We start from the raw sequence: 17286 nt of genomic DNA on the forward strand, positions 1-17286 counted from the left end.
AGTTAATGTAATATAGTGTCCTGGGTAGCAGGGTCCTGGAACAGATAAGATCCATCAGGCGAACACTGAGGAAACTTGTATAAAGTATGAGTTTTAGTTAATAATAGGTCAATATTAGTTCACTAATTATAATGTATGCACCATACCTATTCCAAATGTTACCAACAGGGAACTGAGCATCGGACTCTCTGCACTCTCTCCAGTAGAAACTCTTTTTTTTTTTTAAAGCTTTCCAAATGATTCTTTAATTGGGAACTACTTTAAGATATAGAAACACATTACACTGCCACTAGAAACAGGAAACCAAACCTTGAAGGCAGTTTTATAACTTGATTTGACAACCAGCAGTTAATTCTTGTCCACATTAACTGTTTGTAGATTTTTGAAAGTGGTGACAGGTACGCAGGTGACCAACGTACAGAGCTTGTTTGCTGAATCTTCATCCTCATTTTGTTTTCTGGACAACTGCGCCCGGGTACGGCGAGGGACATTCCTTATTCCTTTGGCCCAGACGGCTTTGTTGAGCCTGGTGTCCACGTGCACATCTGGAGTTCCCATCTCTGTCATGGCAAGTTTCCGGATCTCTTTGGCTGCCCGAGGAGCACGTTTCTGGAAGCCTACGCCATGCATGTCCTTATGGATGTTGATGGTGTACTTTCTGGTCATGACCTCGTTGCTGCCAGAACAGCCCTTCTTCTTCTCGCCTCCTTTCTGTGCGGGAGCCATCATGCCGGGCCCAGGTTGGAAAGTTCCAGTAGGAACTCCGAATAAGAATATAAGAATGCTGTACAGTCTTTATGGTTTTTCTGTAAATTTAAAACTATTTTTTAAAAATAAATAAAGATGGTAAAATGAGCGTCCTGAGTCTAGAATGATATGCACAATGAATGAATGAACGAATGAGAAGGAGAAACTCTCCCTGACATACGGTTACTAACCACTGAAGAAGGAACGATGAAGAAGGAATTAGACAGTTATCAATTTGTGCTGAAACAAAATGATTAGGAACAGAATATTTACAGGGTCCCAAAGTATCTCCCTATGAATTATTTTTGTAATTATACAGGGAAAGTGTTAAACATGGAGAAATTAACTTTTTTTCTTAATTGCAAAGTCTAAGTTAGAATTACCAATATTGGTACGAACTAATATTGTATGTCACTTGAAAAGATGCTGTAAGGACCCAGCATCAAATCAGTAACATTCTTGCTAAAAATGCATAATGCCAATCTAGCACGGGGGCAGCATCGAACACACATTAGGAGATATTTTACTGAATAAGTGCCTTGTACACTTCAAAACACAAAAGTCAAGAATCACAAAGAAACATTGAGGAATTACTCTCTATAACAGGAGACTAAAAAGACATGAAAATGAAGTGTACCATGTGACCCAGGATCCCAAAATGTTAGTTTTAACGGATATATTGATACAACTGCCAACATTTAGAAATAGATGGCAGATAAAATCAGAGCATTTAATCAGTCCTCACTTTCCTGGGTTGTGAATATGTACAACAATATCAGTGTTATTGGAAATGCACTCCAAAATACTAGGTTTGAAAGAACATGCTTTATCTAACTTATTTTTGAATGGTTTGGAAATAAATTGTGTGTGTACAAGCATGTACACACATATCTTTATGTACCCATGTCTATATATAGAAAGAATGAAACTTTTCTCATGAAAATGATAGATCAAGTGGGGACCAAAATGTAAACACCTGATGAATCTGGCTAAAGAAAATGTAGGAGTCTTCTGTCCTATTCTTGCAACTTTCTTTAAGTTTAAAATGATATCATAATTAAGAAGTTACAGCCTTTTTATCACAATATTAACAAAAGTGAGTTTAAAGTAACATAAAATGACTTTATAAAAACAGTGAAGAAATCCACCTACTGGGAATAAATATTTGTAGCACTTGTAATTGACAAAGCTTTGGCTTCTAGAATATATAAGGGACTTCTAATCTGGTTAAGATTAACAAATCACACTGACCGCTGTGGCTCAGTGGGTTGGGCATCCTTCAGCACAGCAAAAGGTCATGAGTTCAATTCCTGGGCAGGGCACATGCCTGAGTCGCAGGTTCAGTCCCTGGTCAGGGTGTGTACAAGAGGCAACCAGTCAATGTTTCTCTCTCACACTGATGTTTCTCTCCCTCTCTTTCTTCCTTCCTTCCCCTTTTTCTAAAAATACATATATAAAACCTTAAAAAAATTAACAAATCACACACACAATGGGGAAAATGAACAACTCATATCCAACAGGAAATTCACAGAATTTAAAATACAAGTATACAAGTTACTAAGAAACATGTGAAAAGATGCTTACTCTTATGTAGGAATTAGGGAAAAATACTATTTTTCACCTATGGAAACGCCAATTTACAAGAAGTTACTTGACATGGTGTGGTCAAAGGAGAGGAGACACAGGGATCCTCTGCCTTGGTAAAAGGGGTGCAAATGTACAATATTAAATTTCAGTATTGCACACAGTGGCTATGATAACTCTTCCAGGGAAAGACTAGCTGAATTTCTGGAATCAAGTAATGCAAAGTAAAAGATATATATGCTAGATATAGTTACTACTTTCCCCCATACTTCTAAGTGTTTCATATGCATTTCAAAATTGTTTCTCTTTTATAAAACTATAAACTTTTGAGGAGAGTAGCCAAGAGGTTGGAAACGATGCCAACAAGAGATATAGATTAGCTTCCCATTGTCATTAACTAGTGTGGCTGAGTAATTCCCATTATTTCTGATGAATTATGTGTGAAATGAAGGACTAGACTACTCCAAATAGTTGGAAATTACAGTGTTCTCAGAGTATAATAAATCCTCATTTTTTCAACTGATGGAAAGAAATGAACATTTTAATTTAGAATTTTACCTTTCTCTTTAGTATCTCAATCTTGAGCTAAATTTAAAGGAAATGCTTTGAAGGGTCATCATATCAGTCATGGTTTTACCACTCTAAACACAGACATCTGCCTCAGGTGCCTGATGGTAGGGCTGCCAGCTGGACCCACCTATCTACCAACAGCGTCACCAGGACTTGGCCAGGACAGGAGTAGAGTCCGGTACGTGCTTTTGAAGACAGAGAAATGCATTGGAAATTATCACGTGCCACCCGATTGCCACGAATCACAAACAGGTATGTGATTATTTTCCATGTGGTTGGTAATATTTAGAGTAATTTTGACTCAGAAGTTTTAAAAAGATTTTATTTATTTATTTTTAGAGAGAAGGGACGGGAGGGAGAAAGAGAGGGAGAGAAACATCAGTGTGTTGTTGCCTCTCACGTGCCCCCTACTGGGGACCTGGCCCGCAACTAAGGCATGTGCCCTGACTGGGAATTGAACCTGCGACACTTTGGTTTGCAGGCTGGTGCTCAATCCACTGAGCCACACCAGCCAGGGTCTTGGCTTAGAACTTAAAAAAGTCCATTGCCTACAGAGGAAAGTCTATATAGCATAAGTCACTCTACAGACAATGCCTGTTTCCACCTAAGACTCTGTCCTACTGTGGGTGGGTTTCCCCACCTCACTTCATCGAAACAAATCTTTCGGACGCCATTGTGGGCCTTCGTGCAGTTACCTCTGGTGGGCACTTCCCGCCGTTCCTCTTACTCGACTGGTCATCTGCATTCACATATCCTTGAGCCTCCTCATTTTGAAGGAGCCTCCCCTCGGCTCCTGGGCCTCCATCCTCCTTGCTGGCCACTGAGCCTTCTGACTGGTCTAACTGAGCCTCATTCATCTGTTCCCTTTCCTCTGGTCATGGCCTTAAACTATTGGAATCCTTCGCCATGGCGGTAGCCTCGCCAAATGATCTATTTCTGAGTGTGCAAAAATGATGCACCCAAGCCATTGGGTGGCTCCACCTGTACTGACTCTGGGCTTGGCCACATGTATTGTTTTGGGCAACAGGACAATCACAAATGTGACACAATCAGAGGTGAATAGAAGGTTGCACATTGGGACTTGCCTTTTCTTGCAGCTCTTAAGATTTTCATAACTACATGGAGGAGGATGGATTAGGCTGGTTGATGATGACAGACAAGTTACTAAACAATCTCTAAGGGTAAAGCAATTGCCAACGGTAAATCAGAGGCTCTACCTAATGATTTTATGTTCATTAACAGGACAGTTTCCAGGTAGAGTGTTTTAAAGTGGCCACTGGCCTCTCTTAGCTAAGTATAAGATAAAAAGATAGCTGAGCTAAAGAATGACTTGTTCGTATGTGAGCAAAATTTAGGGGAAACAGAGGAACCAGAACATGCGAGGTTGGAAAATAAAACTACTTCTCATTCACAATCTGAAGCAGGCAGAGAATTGAAATAATAAATGATGATTGTTTTAAGACACTAGGTTTTGGCACAGCCAAAACTAACTGATACATCCTGGCATGAAATACCATATTTTACTGTGTATAATGCATACCCATGTTTTACTACATGAACATAAATACAAGAATTAAAAATATTTATATAAATATAGAATTAGTGCTACATATGTATAAGGTCCAGCCTTATTTTTCCCTCAAAAAATTTTGGCAAAAAAGTGTGCATTATACACAGCAAAATACGGTACTATAGTTATGCAAATAACTCCACGCTTTTATCTCTAGAATGTCACTTGTCCTACTTACAGATCACCTGAAATCCACTTCAATTTTCACAGATTTTTTCTATGTGTAAAAAGTCAGAAACTGAACTCCCCATGTTCACACTTGATACTTACTCCTCTTCCCCTGTCCTACCTCTCAGGAAATGACATTTACTCTTTATTCTTGGTCACTCACTTCCTCTGCCCACTCTCCCCTGTCAAATTCCATCTATCTACCTTGGAATACACAACTCAAATCTACATACATTTTTCCCCCCACTAGGATAATTCAAGCCACATCGTGTCTTGTTTGGACTACTCAAAAACTTGCTATTTTTTTATCCCTCCCATTCTCCTTCATTTTCTCCTTTCAAGGAGACAGTCACGTTTCTGCTCATGAAAATAAGTGGAGGATTCAGCAGGGCTCAAAGATGTAATACTCTTCAAATCTTCTAGCTTCCACTTCCAAAAGCCCACACCCGCCACCGGAGAGAGGATTTAATGGTAACAGAGAACACTCAGCCCGAAGCAGGGAGGAAAGTTAAGCAACTCCATCCACCAGACCTGAAAGAGAGTTTCATGGGCTGAGGGAAGAAATAAAAATGAATCCGTCTGGTTGGATCCCTGGTCAGGGCACGTGCCTGGGCTGCGGGCCAGGTCCCCAGCAGGGGGCGCTCAAGAGGCAACCACACATTGATATTTCTCTTCCTTTCTCCCTCCCTTCCCCTTCCTCTAAAAATAAATAAAATCTGCAAAAGAAAAGAAATTAAGATGAGTGGGAGGAGAAAACACCAAAGGACCTGGGAACAGAGGGGACTTGGGCTCCCTGACCTGTCTTCTCACCAGAGACAGGACAGCATCGTGGGGAGGCAGCTGCGCTATCTCTGTGGGGAGGACAGGAGAGGGGCGGGGAGGACATCGGGGCTGATTGCTGTGGGATCTGGGGTCTATGCAAACCAGGGGGCTGTCTTTACCACGGTGACCCTCAGCGCTGACGTGGACCCTCCTGGGCACACAACGGGCTGTCCCCAGATCATGCTAACACGAGGGCGCAGACAAGGATGACGGAACGAATGAAACAGAACAAACAGCAGAGCCGCACAGAAACAACCCCGATGCGCAGGAAGCCCCCGTGGGCTGCCGAGCAGCTTCTCCCTTGCACAGCCCCGTCAGCAGCAGCTTGCAGACACAGGCGCGGACAAAACCGTTTCCGGGACAATGTGAATAAGTTATACCCATTAGAGAAAAAAAAATCTCTGGCTCTCATTCTTGCCTCCGCCAACGTGCAAGAAGAGGGTACAGAAGCCTTGAGGCTCAGACCGAGAGAGGGGTCTGATTTCTGAGTCTCTGCTTTCACTCAAACAGCCTGGATGGAGTCCTTACGGCTCCTTCAGGCTTATAACGCACGCCGTGTGTCACATGTTGCTTGTTTCCCATCCCAGACTGAGCCGCAGACTTTCCTGTGCCCCACGAGGAAGTTTGGACAGATAGACACAAAACGGGCACAGCCCTGTTTTAAGCCCGTTTCTCAGCGAGACAACCAGAAAATGAGTGATTTGCCACTAGCAGCCTCGAGGGAGGAATGGGCGGTCGGTAGGAAGCCTTCCCAAATCGTCGTCATTCCTCCTTGAAAACTCCCTCCCCAAATTCTCCCTTTTGACGCTGCTGGGAGGGACACGGGGCGCAGCGAGGGTGTCGTGGCCCACGAACGACACCCATCTGGGTCCACAAGGGGCCGCCCTTGTCTCCTCTCTCCTACCTTCCCGCCAGAAATGGCTTAGTTCACCGGCTTAGGTCAGGCCGGCCGGGGAAGGAAGACTCTTGCGGGTCAGACCCTGGGAACCAGTTTTCCTCGGATGGTTGCAATAAAAAAATTCCTACTTGTCCTGAGGCTGCTTCCAGCCCAAGCTCTCAGCACCCCGTCGGAGACCCCAGCCCAGGACACGCACCCCAATCACTCGGCGGGCTTGGTAAACCTTGGTGGCGCCACGTGCAAAGTTTCAGCTGGAGAGGACATGGATGGGCCGAGAACATGGGTTTCTAAACAGTCTGCAGCCCTGCCGCGGCCGCTGCGGGGAGGACGGAGACCCGCCGGCCGCCGGCCATGGCCCCGGCGTGTGACCCCGGGGCCACAGCGGCTGAGAGGGAGCGGGGCGCGCGGGGGCTGAGGCGAGACCTCTTTGGGCCTTTCACCTGCAGCCTGTCAATCTTCCCAAATTGCCGTCATTAAGCAACGTTAGGGTGTGTCATTTGACTCTAATCCTACTCTGGTGACCCGACGCCCCAGTAAGAAGATGTCAGGGAATGGAAGGGGGCAATGTTTGCGCAGCTGGGCTGCAGCCTGAGCATGCGGTGACAGGTCAGACAATGGACACTTGGGGGCTGTGAGCCCGACTGGAGGGAGGAGCTGAAGAAGAAAACGACAGGCCCCAAACCCCCTCTCCGCCTCCCCCCGCACTCCCGCTTTCTGGAAGGTGCCACACTAGCGCAGCCTCAAAGCGGGCTCCGCAATGCTGCAAGAGAAGTGCGCAGGCGCCGCGAAGCCCCCTCCCCAGCAAAGCTGGCCCTGCAATGCCTCAAGCGTGCGCATGCGCCAAGAAACCCCCTTCCCGCGAGAAGCAGACCCCTGCAGTGCGGGGAACAGAGTGCGCAGGCGCCAGGAGGCCTCCTCCTTCGCGGGGCTGCCCGCGGGCCTCCACCCACCTCCTCCCACCGCCCCTTCCAGGTGATTGACAGGCGACCCGGCCGCAGGGGTGCCGCGCTGCAGAGTGGTGGTCTCAGGACACCGGTTTCCACACACCAAATGCGACAGGCGGCACAAACGTTCTCTGCGACTGCCACACGACCTAGGCACCTGTCCCTGTCCTTAAGCCGCCAGGGTCGAGAACGGGCGGAGGTCCCGTGGGCTCCAATCTCTGAAAGGAGGGCTCCCTTAGAATTGCGATCCTTAATTCACTCCAAGTTCTTCCAAAGCCCTCGCCCTCGCAGCTTTCAGATGGCCTACGAGGGCCCTGCCAGCGCCTTTTCCGCTTCCCAGGGCGTGGGGTGCCATTGTTACCTGCTTTTCTTAAGTCTACACACCTCCACCCACGAGGCGAAGGGCCTCTCCCCAACTCTGCTCTCTCGCGGGTACGGGGAGTCGGGATAGTGGCGGGACAGCGGGCCTAGTTATTCTGCGGTCCTGCTGCGGGGCGGACAGCCAGGCTGGGGCCCGAGATCCGGAGCCGGAGAAGGAGGGGCGAAGAGAGCACGCCCGGCGGCGGGCCCTTCCCCGGGTCTGCCCTCCGGTTCTCACCCTGCCCTTCCCTGCGCCTTTGTTCTCAGGTGAAGAACCGCGGTCCCCCTCCAGGCTCAGATCGACACCCCCCGGTGCCATCCTGGCCACGTTGCAAACCGTCGGCGTCCCGCCCCGGGGCCCCGCTGGACAAGACTTCGTGGAGACAGAGCTCGGGGAGAGCACAGCAAAGCCCTTATTTCTCGCATCATTGCAACACTTCTTAGGCTACGGCGTGTTTGCCTCCGCAGGCATCGCTGACGCCTCCCGCAGATGCCCGTCCACACACCATCGGGGACTCGGGTCACCTCAGCGCTCCCTGACACTGAGTAGCAAGAGGACAGAGCCTGACACGTAGGTGAAGCCCGGTGGGAGCCCCACGATCGCGCCCTTGGGCGACGGCAGCAGCAGCCCTGCCTCTTCTCTCCCCCCGCCCCGCCCCCGGTGATCGATTGCACTCCCCACCCCTGAACGCCACCGAGGGCTCCGAATGACCCTTTGGGCTTCGGCTGCGCTCCGGCCACGCCGGCCCCTTGTCATTCCCTTGACAAATGAGCTCACTGTCCAGAACAACCCCCACTCTGCCCCGGCTCGCTTAACTCCTTCACTGCCGTCAAGTCTGCTCCACAGTCCCCTCAGCTCGGTCCTGTCGGAGCCACGCCAGTCAGTCTCGCAAGCCGCAGTCCTCCGAACAAGCACCGTCTTGTTCACCTTAACCTGATACATTTCTCTTTTGGCTCATTGCACTCATCACCTTGTTACCGTTAGATCATTTAGTATACGTAATACATAAATATGCAACGACATTAGAATGGTAAACTTTTGAGGGCAGGGAGCTTTGTTGTGTACACTTACGTATCTCACGCCCCTAGAACCAGGGCTCACTGTAGTCAATAAGTCCTTATGAGATCAATCAATACTTCAATCTCAGGAGGAAGAGACAGAATACAATGACAGTTTAGAGACCACGAATGGAGCGGGAGAAATGGATGGCAAGAATTAAAAAAACAAAACAAACAAACAAAAAAGGCATAGCAAAATGCTTAGGCTCAGAAGCAGTCCGGCCAAAGCATCTTTTGAGAGCAAAGAGGGTAACGCCAGCGCAACGAAGTTGTAAGGAGGCAGGAAGCCCACACAGGCGCCGGACAGACAGATCGGATCGAGAGCAGCGTTACAGACTCACAGCCGCTCCATCCCTCCGGCCGCCACGACCCCCCAGCCCGGGGCGCTGGCCACGGTGGCCTCCCCGGGGCGCGCTGAGCGCACCGTTGAGCACGAAACTTGTTTCCCTTTCAAGGCCTCGGTTATCACAACGAGTGGCTTCGGTTGGACTATGTCGGTCCCCACACGTGGCAACCGCAGAGCCCGTGCTCAGAGGCAGGGAGGGCTTGGAGGGGTCATCTGCCCGCAATGACGCCTGGCAGGGGTCGCCGTCCTCCACCTGAGGTCGGGACACGGCTCTCCGGAGCCGCTTCTGCGGCAGAGATTTTTAAGTATCTTGCAAAGTGTGAAATGTGCCTGCCCTGGAGACCTAACTATTCTATTTTTCCATATGTCGATCTTTAAAAAGGACACAGATGTCCGTCCACGGTAGCATTGTTTGTGATGGTGAGGAAGTTAGAACTGATCTAATGATCTGTGAAGAGACGGCTGACAATGAAATAAGGTCGCTCTCCCACTGGATGTCCCCTAGATAAAAAGAATGAAGGATCGTTCTCTGGTAATACGGGAAATTCTGATGTTTGTAAATAAGAGCTGTTTAAAAATAAGAGTAACATACGCCTTTGTGGAGGCGCTTTTGATTTCCTTTGCACAGGCACACACGCCTTCGTGGGCTCCGGTCAATTCGCAACATTGTTGACGTTTATGAAGTTAAACAAGACGGGGAAGTTGGGCATGTGATTCATGACTACATTTATACAACCCGAGAGTGCTTTAAAGTTTGCGGCAAATGCGCATTATTGTTATTTTAAAGGTCCTGCTGCACTGGCCTCGTCGTCACTACATCCTCCGCCCCTTTGCACCTTTTGGAATCTGTTACGTCCCCTCCCCACTCAATGCAGAACCCTCTCCTCCGGCTGTTCGCTGGGTTTTGGGAAGCCGCGTGCGTCTCGCCCAGGACTCCCAGCTTTGGAAGCTAGATGGCGCTGTTACCCGCTGGGTGAAGGTCGTCCCTGCGAAGGTCCCTCTAGGGAAGGAGGATCGTTTTAAAGCGACGCCTTTGGACGTGTTAGGGTTGAACTCCAGGCTTCGCGGGAGGGGTGCGGGCACCTTTGTTCTAAGGCCGACATTTGAGGATTAGGGTGAGGGGCAGGACTGGGGACCCGCCGGGAGCTGAAAATCTGTCACATGCACGCTCCCACCCAGCGACCCTTGAGGACCTGTCAGGTTGGAATCTACAGAAATAAGCCGACAGGAAAAGTCCAGGAGCGAATTTGGTGACAAGTATTGCATCCCAACTCCCTCCCAAAGCAAGACAGATAAACAAAAAGCACTTGAAGTAATGGACTTTCAATAAGAATAGTCAACTAGAAAAATATACTCCCCCCCCTCCCCGATTTTAATGATCTTTAAGCTAGTTGTTTCAACGGTATGGGAAAATCTATCATAAGCGGTGTTTTTGGAAGAACTCTGACTGCTGGTCCCTGAAAAAGCTCAGTTTAGAGGTTTTTTTTTTTAATTTGAGAACTGGGTATATTATAAATATGAATGATGAGTTAAGAGGAAAACAGTTTAGGTTTATGTTTAAATCCAAAGTGTACGTATACATTTACTCAAACTAATTAGAGCATTCCTAACTGGATAAAGTTAAGACATTAAAAATATTGTGTTGCCAGATTTGGTTCTCACCCATTTACAAAAATGTAGCTAAAGCCCTATCGTAAATCAATCCTAAAAATAAATCCCAGCGGTCTAAAACCAGCAAAAGGTAGTGGGAAAAAAGGGAAAAGGGAAAACCCATAGGCTTAGTGCACATATTGGCAAATTTTATAACTAGATCATATAAAGGACTTCTATACGTGAGTAAGAGAACAAGCTAAGAAGGCAATGGGAAAATGGTCAAGTCACACGGAAATTCAAAGTCCAGCAACATGGGGTAGAATTAAGAGTGTTTATTGCAACTTGAATTACCACACCATTGTTCTAAGAAAATGTAATCAGACACACCAGTGCCCTGGAGCCACCGGTGAACATTTCCAGCGCTCACCAGGAAGTCGCAATTCTGGAAACAAACGATGTTAAAGGAGAATGAGCAACTCATTTCATTTCCTCAATGTGTTCTTCTTTTGCGTGATTCTGAAGGAGTTTTATGTTTAAACCTCTCTTGGAAAGCCCCCACGGGGAGATGAAGAATGACAGATAACTGAGAAACGTTTTGTTACCTTTATCATCAGGAAGTTCAAGTTGGCCATGAGCAACTTATAAGTAGGGGAGCACTTATGAAATTAATATTTCTCAGCAACTAAAACGTCACAAAATTTTCAGAACCTAGACATGCCTTATCTTCGGTGGTGATGGTTTTTTTTTTTTTTTTTTGACATAAAACAGTTCTATGCTCACCCCTACCAGTGAACTCTTGGCCAAATATTTTTAAAATATGAGTTTGAGGGTCATGTTTCTCTCAAGCCTCTGTGTCACCCAAACATAGAGATGTCTACCTTAAGGGCTTGCTGCTATTTAGGTTTCCAGCTGGACCTATCCATCCACAAGCCCACTCTGGGCACCGGGCCAGGGCAAGAATAGACCCTGGAATGACACGTCTTTTAAAACCATGAAATATGTCAGGAGGTTACCAATGTGCCCTCTCGGGGTCGCTGGAGGTTCCTAGGTTTCTTCCAGGAGTCAGCTGGAAACGATGTTCCAGGGGCCCCTCCGGAGGGAGGTGGGGTATGGGCAGAAAAAGGGTCTCTTCATAGGGTTATGAAGTGTTTGTTTTCCAGTTTTCTTTTAAGGGGTTATCTATCCCTTCAACCAAAGACTCTGACAAAGGTCTCTGTTGCCCTTCGCGTTGTGAAATCTGAGACAGGTGTCCCTGCTCATGGGACTTGCCCCCCCCCCCAATCCGGAAGCTGCCTCCTCTCCTACTCACACCCCTGCACCTGGGGCCTCTCTGCTTCAGTCTCTTTGTGAACTTTTCAAGGCTCTGCTTTTTAAATTTTTTTTAAAAAATATTTTATTTATTTATTTTTAGAGAGGAGAAGGGAGGGAGGGAGAAAGGGAGAGAAACATCATTGTGTGGTTGCACCTCGCACGCCCCCTGCTGGGGACCTGGCCTGCAACCCAGGTACATGCCCTGACTGGGAATCGAACCGGCTACTCTTCCGTTCGCAGGCCGGCGCTCAATCCACTGAGCCACACCAGCCAGGGCTCTACTGCTTATTTATTTATTTTTTAAAAACTGTGTCCTGTACGAAGCCAAATCCCCCCGGGCTCATCATTCACTCCCTGTCAAACCCCAGCCACAGCTGAGTTCCCCTCTGAGCCCAAACCACTGAACCCACATGAAAACCCTAACTCGGTGACATCCAGCCAGCCCTCTCATGGGCATATGGAAGTACATTTTGTCTTGAGGGAGGTGGGTAGGAAGCAGGTGGCGAAGCAGCAGCAGATGCGACACGGCACCTCTGGACCCCACTGCTCCCTCCAGCTGCGACCCGCGCAGGCGCAGAGCAGACCCCTGCATTGCACCAGGGCAACTGCGCGTGCTCCAGCTTCCTGCCTAGAGGGCTGGGGGTCTGGTACGCTCTGCTACCTTGGCAACCGTTTCTAAGGAAGCCTGAGGTGAGCTCCGCTGGAAGGGCGGAGAGGGGGCTGCCGGAAAATGGCTCTGAACCCCAGATCCCATCAGGCAGGTGCTGGTAGAACCTGCCGGACTAGGCCAGACCAAGTTTGACCCCCGCCTGTTGTTTCTCCCGCTCCCATTCCTGTCCATGTCCCAGCTATTGGGGCCTCTGGTCAGAGAAGAGATGAGCAGGTGCAAACATCAGGGGTTTTTTGGTTGCTGTTGTTCAGTTAATTCAGCCTTCCAGAAACTTCTTGGCATCCATCTTCAAGTGCAATTACGAAAGAGGCAGCTGCCTTTGCCTTTCAGGATCATCAGGTCCGTTGTTCGCCCTCAGTGGCTACACTATCCCTTCCAGATGAGTCAGAGTAACCGCTGAATGACGAGGGGACAGCCCCTCTCTGGTTACAGCAAGGTGTTTTTCTGCGCCTCAGAAGAGCTTTATGGCAGGGCAGTGGCGCGATCCAGGAGGGGTCCCTGGGAGGGACACAAGGAGCTTCGGAGACGCTGGTGGTGTTTTCCTGGACTGAGTAGTGGATACGCAGGTGTGTTCACCTTGTGAAAAAAATGTAAACTTACGCGTAGAGTGTGGAATAGTTTTTACTTTTCTGAAAGAAAATGAAAATGGAATGCACCACCATCACCAAAAACGAAATAAGAAAACTTCCTTAGGAGCTATGAGCTTTTCCGCGGAGGGATGGGCCACCAAAGACACACACGTGCACACACGTGTGCACATCCACACGCGTAACTGTTTGCACACACTTGCACACATGCGTGTATGCACATACACGCGCACGCACGCACCCGTATGCACACACAGACTGCACCACAACACCCTCCACCGCTTCGCCCGCAGACAGAAGGCGGGAGCCGAGGCAAGGGCGCAAGTAAGGTCCTCAACGCTGCGTCAGGAAGAAAACCCGCTTGGCCAGGACTCCTCCCCGCCAAAATGGTTCTCTCCTGTCTCTCCTTCAACCCACCCACCTGTGACACGCGCCCTCCCTCTTCATCATCAGATACAGAGGCAGGACTGGGCACTAATTTTTGTCTGACAGCCTCAGTTGAAAACGTTCTGGGTTCTGCCTGGGCCCTGCATGCAGTGCTCTGCCTTTACGTGTCCCTGTCAGGGTCCCCCGGCTGGGAAGGGAAGCGTGGCTGACGACAGCAAAGCGCACGCTTCTGCGCCCCACATCTTCATTCCTGCTTTGCCTTCAGGTGGCCGGAAGCCATTCTCTAGGCATTTTGCCTGCGACACTCACGATAGGCCTCCTAGTGATCTCCACAACCACGTCCTCAGGAAGGGCTGTTGGGTCTCTGTTTATTGTCTTTTTTCTTGCGCACGCATCCCATGCATTTTCTGTTCCCTCATATGCTGAATAAGGTTGGATTGTGTCTTAGACATTTTGAAAGACAGTTATAAACAATCTTGCTGGTGACACTTTGTTCCTGAATATGTCACGTGTGTGAGTGTGTGTGTGTGTGTAAGGCAGGCAGCTACTCTAGGGGAACAACGTAAATCCTATCTCCCTGCTCCGGCCGCTGGTGGGGATGGGAGCCTCATTCAGGCCTGGCTGCGGGGTCTGCCCTGTGTGCCCACTGCCGTGGTGCCCAGAGAGCGGGCAGAGTGTCAGCAGGATTCCGCCCCCCGCCCTTTGCGTTTCTTCCTGCTCAGACCTCGTCCTCATTTCCAGCTTGTGAGACTTTCTCAGTCTCTCTCCTCTGCTTTTTCATGCCAGTAAAACCACAGATTTCATTTTTCATGGGAATTTTATTGGCCCTCCATGGACAGGGACTTGAAACTTCCTTCAGACTAAAGGCACCTTCATTGCCAGGTGTCAATTCCTCTTTAGTATCTATCTGCTTCCGATGGCTCTCTGGTGATTTCAGAGGGTTGGCTTACATCTTATCTTAGGCTTCAAGTTAAACTTATATTATACACTTCATTTTTTAATCCTCACCTGAGGATATGTTTATTGATTTTAGAGAGAGAGGAAGGGGGCGAGGACAGAGGGAAACATTGATTTGAGAGAGATACATTGATCCATTGCCTCTCAGACACATTCTGACTGGGGATCAAACCTGCAACCGAGGTATGTGCCCAGACTGGGGATCAAACCTGGAAATTTTTGGAGTAGGAGATCACCCTCCAACTAACTGAGCCACCCAGCCAGGACAAAATTATATTACAAATTTTAAGGGATATATTTTAAAGCATTTTAAGAGTTATGACAATGCAATATTAGTACTATATTATTAATGCAATACATGCATTAATATACTAAAATATAATTAATATGAAATATTTGAACATGTCATAGATAATTACATTCTAATATTGAAAACTAAATATATTTCAATATTTAACACTAAAACTAAATATTAAAAAAAATGAATATATTTATTTAGTTTTGTTATCTGCAGGAGGGTGGGTCAATGGGAACACTTAACCGTGGCCAGAAGCAGGGCCTCAAGTTGGTTTGCTTGAAACACTGGGAGAATCCCTTGGACTGGCCAAAGAGCCAAAGAGAGTTGAACGTGTTCAGGGGAGACGGAACAGGTACATTTCTACGACTAAATGCCAAAGCCTTCCACTACCTAGGAAGGCCCCAAAGGAAAGAAACAAAGGCTTAGAAAGCCAAAATTGTGACTTCCCCCGCGGCCATCTGGAAGGAAGCCACAGGAGAAATGGCTACCCTGGAGAGGACCACCCAGGAGGTATGGACTCCTGAGACAGCGGCCCCACCAGAGGGCTGCCTGCGTCACCCCGGCCCCCCTGGGGTCTGAGGACCGGCACTCCCGAGTCACGTGACCGTCCTCCGTTGTCAAAAACGTCATCCTCTGTTTTAATAAACAAAATGATACAGCACATCCTCCAAACTATCGTCCCGGCCTTGGTTAGAAGCCCCTTCAGGGAGCTGGGGACCTGGAAAGAGCAAAGCAATCGGCAGGAAACACGGTTCTGTTTTATTTTATTTTTTCCCTTTGAGATCGCTGTTCTTTCCATTAAAAGCCTCATAAAACATCTCCAAGCGCTGACCTCACCCCGCAGGCAAACTCAGCATCCATTCAAGGCTGAACTCGTGGAAAACGTTGAAAATATTTTTGTTTAGTACACCTTTTGTTTCCACAACACCTCGTGCTGTTGTGATGTCCTGTGGCACTTTGCATTAAACATTTATTCGTGGTAAGTGTGACAAATTTTCCATTCAGCCGCGCCCTATGGATGCCACTCAGCGGGTGTCCTCGACGCCCAAGGAGCATCTAAGGACGGGTAAGAGGGTAGGAGCTCGAAGGGAAACTCTGTTTCAATGCGGTCGAGTGACTGCACACGGGGAGACGGGCGATCGCGGAGCCAGGTGAGTTCTGCGTCCCGAGGGGACGGAAGTGATCACCCAGAAGGTCCTAGAACAATGACTGGCCTTCGGTGCAGAAGGACCCTGGGAACACACAGGCCCCCTCATACGCGCCAATCTCTCTAAGCCACCCTGTAAGATGTCTCCAAAATCGCCACTTCAAATCTCCTCTAATTTCGTACATCAAATCACAAATTAAGATTTGAGGCGAAAGCCCCGGCTGGTGTGGCCCAGTGGGTTGAGCGCTGACCTGCGAACCAGGGGAGTCGCCGGTTCGATTCCCAGTCAGGGCACGTGCCTGGGTTGCAGGCCAGGTCCCCAGCTGGGGGCGCGCGAGAGGCAACCACACGTTGATGTTTCCCTCTCTCCCTCTCTTCTCCTCTCTAAACATAAATAAATAAAATCTTTTAAAAAAAGATCTGAGGCTAAGGTTGGGGAGAAATAGATTTGAGGACCCGAGGCACTTTCTGTGAAGAGCAATGGCGTCCAGCCAGGTCTAGACTCCTGAATGCGGACAAACAGCTAGCAAAGCACAGTTCACAGAAATGTAATTATATTTTCCTGCCTGCAAAATCATCCTAAAAATCATGTGAAACTTGAGGTGTCAGGCATTCAACACCTTATATCATGAGCTGATCATTCAGTGTCACTTAGCGACCCTCCGTGTGTCCAGCCATGGCCCCCAGAATTTCCCGCGGCTGGAGTGGCGGGTTGTGGAGCGACACCGTTGCCATGGAACCTGTTAACTCATTCCCCGCAGCGTCGGGACCCGGAAGAAAGCCAGCTGACCCTGAGCGCCACTCACATTTCTCAGATTTGGGCAAAGCTTCCTGAGGTTCCTCTGTTTTCTTAATTCTGCCTTTATGAAGCCATAACTCACTTTCAAAGCCTTAAAGCGCTCCTTGCCAAATTCCAGGCTCTTTTCCCTCATTTTTTTTTAAGGTTGAGTCCAAAACCAAAAAAAAAAAAAAAAAAAAAAAAAAAGGAAATATGCATCTCCAATAAAACAATAGAATAGAACCCAGAATCCAGTCAACGGACAATATTACATAATTACATCTGTAGGGATAATTAGCATGCAATGTTGGCCACATAGATAAAACTAGGATAAATCTAATCTTGTACTTTTAGATAAGATAAAAGCTAATCAGTCTCAATTATTTTGGATGGAGGGATAGGCAGGGAAAAGGGAAGGGGGTAGAACTCTGCACCTGTCAATTAATCTCTCTCCTAATTGCCCAGTGCCGCCTCCATCCATAGAGAGGTA

The 17286-nt window shown here is 48.1% G+C and overlaps 1 protein-coding gene across 1 annotated transcript; it reads right to left on the minus strand.

The window, feature by feature from the left end:
- Nucleotides 1-348: 348 nt before the first annotated feature.
- On the minus strand, nucleotides 349-726 carry LOC129061226 (60S ribosomal protein L31-like). Its single transcript, XM_054561892.1, has one exon. The coding sequence runs from the start codon at nucleotides 724-726 to the stop codon at nucleotides 349-351; it is 378 nt and encodes a 125-aa protein (XP_054417867.1).
- Nucleotides 727-17286: the final 16560 nt, after the last annotated feature.

Source organism: Pteronotus mesoamericanus, unplaced genomic scaffold (assembly GCF_021234165.1).
Source record: "Pteronotus mesoamericanus isolate MK-2021 breed Mesoamerican mustached bat unplaced genomic scaffold, CSHL_Meso_final scaffold_582, whole genome shotgun sequence".
NCBI lineage: Eukaryota > Metazoa > Chordata > Mammalia > Chiroptera > Mormoopidae > Pteronotus > Pteronotus mesoamericanus.